The 3818-nt window shown below is 52.7% G+C and overlaps 1 protein-coding gene across 1 annotated transcript; it reads right to left on the bottom strand.

Moving 5' to 3' along the window:
* Positions 1-608: 608 nt before the first annotated feature.
* STEHIDRAFT_108180 (uncharacterized protein) lies at positions 609-2417 on the bottom strand (the record flags this gene model as incomplete). Its single annotated transcript, XM_007300582.1, has 8 exons — positions 609-620; positions 772-906; positions 967-1151; positions 1213-1645; positions 1750-2038; positions 2094-2296; positions 2339-2356; positions 2388-2417. The coding sequence occupies 8 exons, from the start codon at positions 2415-2417 to the stop codon at positions 609-611; spliced, it is 1305 nt and encodes a 434-aa protein (XP_007300644.1).
* Between the last annotated feature and the right edge of the window lie 1401 nt (positions 2418-3818).

Here is a 3818-nt window from a genome sequence, read left to right as displayed (position 1 = left end):
CGAGGTCGTTGAGAATGTCTTCCATTTGGACGGCCCAAGTGGAATAATTCTCCACACCGGAGAGGGGTTCGACGATGAGGCGATAGTTCGAGGACATGGGATGAAGAGAGGCGAGGACGATAAGATAAGATGGGGGTCAGGGAAGCGCGCGTCGGGTGATCGGTGACGGGACCGAGATCGAGTTGTGTTGGATTTTCGTGGGAAAGTGATGAGTGGCACGAAAAGAGGACGAGTGAGAGCGAGAGAGAGAGGGAAAGGTTGCAATCACGCTGAGTGGTGAGACTGGCTCGTGTTAGGGCAACTCGATGCCCTCAACGAGTCCTACATTCACTGTATTTATAGTACTGTACAAAAGTAACTAGAATATTCTACAATGTACTGAAAGTGGCGGAGCCGGGTGGCGCGGCTGACTCAGCCTGACCGTGGAAACCTCGCGAAAAGTCTCGCAACGTCGAGCTGCACAAGCTGATTTCCAACAGCGTCCGATAGAATCTTGATTTCCCCAGTATGCGACAAATGAGGCCGCATAGAGCTGATCAAGAATGAGAGAGGGAGGAAAGTTGCCAAGATCATTGCCGTTGCCGGGGAGCCTGAGATCGTAGCCATGATCAAGGGTGTACCTGTGGGTTCGAAGATAGTGAACTGTGACACGGGTATCGCCCGGGCGCTCAACTGGGGAGGGGCTGATGTCGTTAACGCCAAGTACAGGATTCGGAGTCTGAGGTACTGCTTAGCAGATGCAGGTAACTCAATGAAGACGGGATAACATACCATGAGGAAGGCCATATGACCCAGCCCTAAATGGATGTGGAGTTCTTTCGCGAGGAAAAAGCCATTACGTGGATCGTCGATGTTTTCAATGACCTCTTCGTTATCGCTCCGAAATGCAGTCGCAGCAGTGATGTACTGAATTGAAAGGGTTGAACACCTAAGAGAAAATAACGGGTAAAAGAGAAGGAGGCGTACGTCGTCGCCCTTGGCATGTGGGAGTAAATGAGCAGCATCACACTCGTTCACGGGCTTGGTGTCATTAAGCAGACAATGACCATCGCGAGCGAGGAGTTCATCTCGAAAAGCGCCAGTCCTAGGGGTCGCTGACTTATCGGACGTTCTGGCATCCGTCAGCTTGGGGTCGAGGAATCGGGGCTGTTCTGTATAGTGAAAATCTTGTCAACAATGATCGTGCTGGAAAAGCGACACGGAAAGCCTCACTATCCGAAACGAAGTGATAGGTCGTAGCATGGAGGGGTGCATCGTAGTCGATGGCATCGCCGGCGGAAGAAAGCGATAAGTGGCCGTCGAAGTCGCCATAGATGCAGCCAGCAAGGAAGAGAAGCCATTTTGCACCCTTGAGCGAGAATCGTGCCGGCTCTTCAATTGGCATCGTTATCAAAGGTAGGCTTTGAGAAGCCCCGGTAGGGAGGGATAATGAGAACGATAGCGTTAGCGACATCTCTGAGGGTTTAATGAGATGGGTCGCAGTACATTCGTGAATCCCCCAAACAGTCACTGTCCCTGATCGAAATAAAATCCTGAGGATCCTCTTCTTTCCTCTTGCGCTTGGGCTCTCCAGCTCCCCAACTGTCACTATCAAACGCTCAACACTCAATACTTGAAATTCCCCCAGCAACTCCCCGCGGAGATCCTACCAAAATGCGAACAATTACCCGCGCCAAAAAAAGGAACATCTAAACCAACGAACGAGAGGAATCACTGACGCTTCGCGCACTCGACCCCCCTCAGATACACCAACATCCTCCCCTGATTCAACAGTGTATTTCCCTCCACCGGCACGTCCGTTGTTCTCTCATCTGGGAGCTGCCATCCTTCTCTCCCTCCATCCGTCGTCCTTCCCCTATTCTGCATGATCGAACCAACGCTATCCGCACTCGGTCCAAGACTGATCCACCCGTTGAACGAACTCCTCGTGTGCGCATGGGAATATCCCAACCTCGGCTGTGGCGTCAAAAACCCATTCGACAACGACGAAGGTGCAGGTGACGGATTGCCGAGTGGAGGCCAATACGGTGTCTCGCCCCTGGCCGACGCCGACAAATCCGGATTCAACGAAATGCGAACGGAATCGTGCGTACGGTTTCGACGACGGAAATCCTAGCGCTGGAATGGCTTGAGGTGATGGATTGTTGTATGGGATGTTCCGAATCTGCGTACGCGGGGAGTGTAGGGATCCGTGAATGACTGCACCGAGGAAGAGACGACGACCAGACCAGCGGTCGACGTCGTTGAGTTTCTCGTAGCTGTCGCCGGGACCGAGAATAGAAGAGAGCAGAGAGTTCTTCGTAGCGAAGAGGAAGAGGACAGGTGATCAAATGCGTACCCGCGCGGTTAGGGTTGTCTATGAGAGGGGCATTCGTGATGATGCACACAATGACAACGATAATGTAGCCGGCAACCATGATGACTGGGACGCGAGCTGAACAGTACAATCAGACCTTGACAAAGACGGAATACCCCGCGAGTGAAATTCGTTCTGTCCCAAATCCAATCCAGTGCCCATTGGCGTCCATAACAATACGCTGGCGACCGTCCTCAGTATACCTGCCAGTCGTCGTCCACTCTTCTTGATCTTCTTCTCCGTATTACCTTCTCCTAAGATTGGTAGTGGTTGATAGCTCCAATCGTCCCATACACCAAAGAGTCCAGTGAATGCCCGACGAGAGCGAAGGGCCCGAACGAAATGAGGTAGTGAGACAAGAATGGCAGCTCCGACGCATACGAGATCTAGAGAGTTAGCGGCCCAGAGACGACGGAGAACTAACAGTCTGCGACGGGCATAATGCACCATGGTGCGCTTGGGCCCGTTCCCGACGCGATACGGCCCCGACCGACGACCTGAGGGCATCTACGGGACGCCCTCGATGGGGGCGGTCGCCCCGTACAAAAAAAACCGCACGTCGTTAGGAAAAAAATCGAAGGGGGGCTGTTTAGGCCGGGGGGGCGCCGTTTCCGCCAAAAAGTCGAATTCTCGACGAGAAAAGGCCGCGCGGACCCCAAACTCGTCGCAGACACACTCTATGGAGTGCAACGAGTGCCGAAACGCAAAAAAAGAAGAGGTCAAAAGGAAAGAAAAAAAAGCGCACCACGGCCAGAGGCGCACCATGCCCCCCGTCGGACACAAGATCGGCGATTCCCACGGCGAACGCGCAGATATCGACGAGGCGTTTGGTGGAGTTGATAGGGCACATACGTACGAGACTTTTGAGCCCATCGCGAGCTTGATTGAACGAGAATTGATCGATTTTCGGCAAATTTTGGGTCTGGGGGCCACTCACCACCAGAAACGGCCATGGCGTGCCCGGTATTGGTCTGTCCAATGATGTTAGCACATCTACGAGGTCGCATTAGTGTATGGAATGAGGAACGGCTCCTAAAACCGTACCGTAAACGTCAAAGTTTCGAGTGCGCGGTATTTGAGGGAAAGGGAGCACCCCTCAGCCAAAAAGTCGAATTCTCGCCGAGGAAAGGCGGCTCGTACCCCAGAATCATTGCAGACGCACTCTATGGAGTGCAACAAGTGCGGAAACGCAAAAAAGAAAGAGATCAAAAGGAAGAAAAAAAAGCGCACCATGGTCCGAGGCGCACCATGCCCCCTGTCCGACACAAGATCGGCGATTCCGACGGTGAATGCACAGATATCGGCAAGGCGTTTGCTGGAGATAATAGGGCACATCTAAAAGAAACTTTTGAGCCTATAGAGAACAGGATTGAACGAAAAATGATTGAGTTCCAGTAAATTTTGGGTCTGGGGACCACTTACCCCCGGAAAACGCAATTCCGAGCGCGCTATGCCTTCAAAC

This window comes from Stereum hirsutum (genome assembly GCF_000264905.1).
Source record: "Stereum hirsutum FP-91666 SS1 unplaced genomic scaffold STEHIscaffold_3, whole genome shotgun sequence".
Lineage (NCBI taxonomy): Eukaryota > Fungi > Basidiomycota > Agaricomycetes > Russulales > Stereaceae > Stereum > Stereum hirsutum.
Note: the sequence above shows the minus strand (reverse complement) of the source record. Positions and strands in the feature narration are given on the sequence as shown.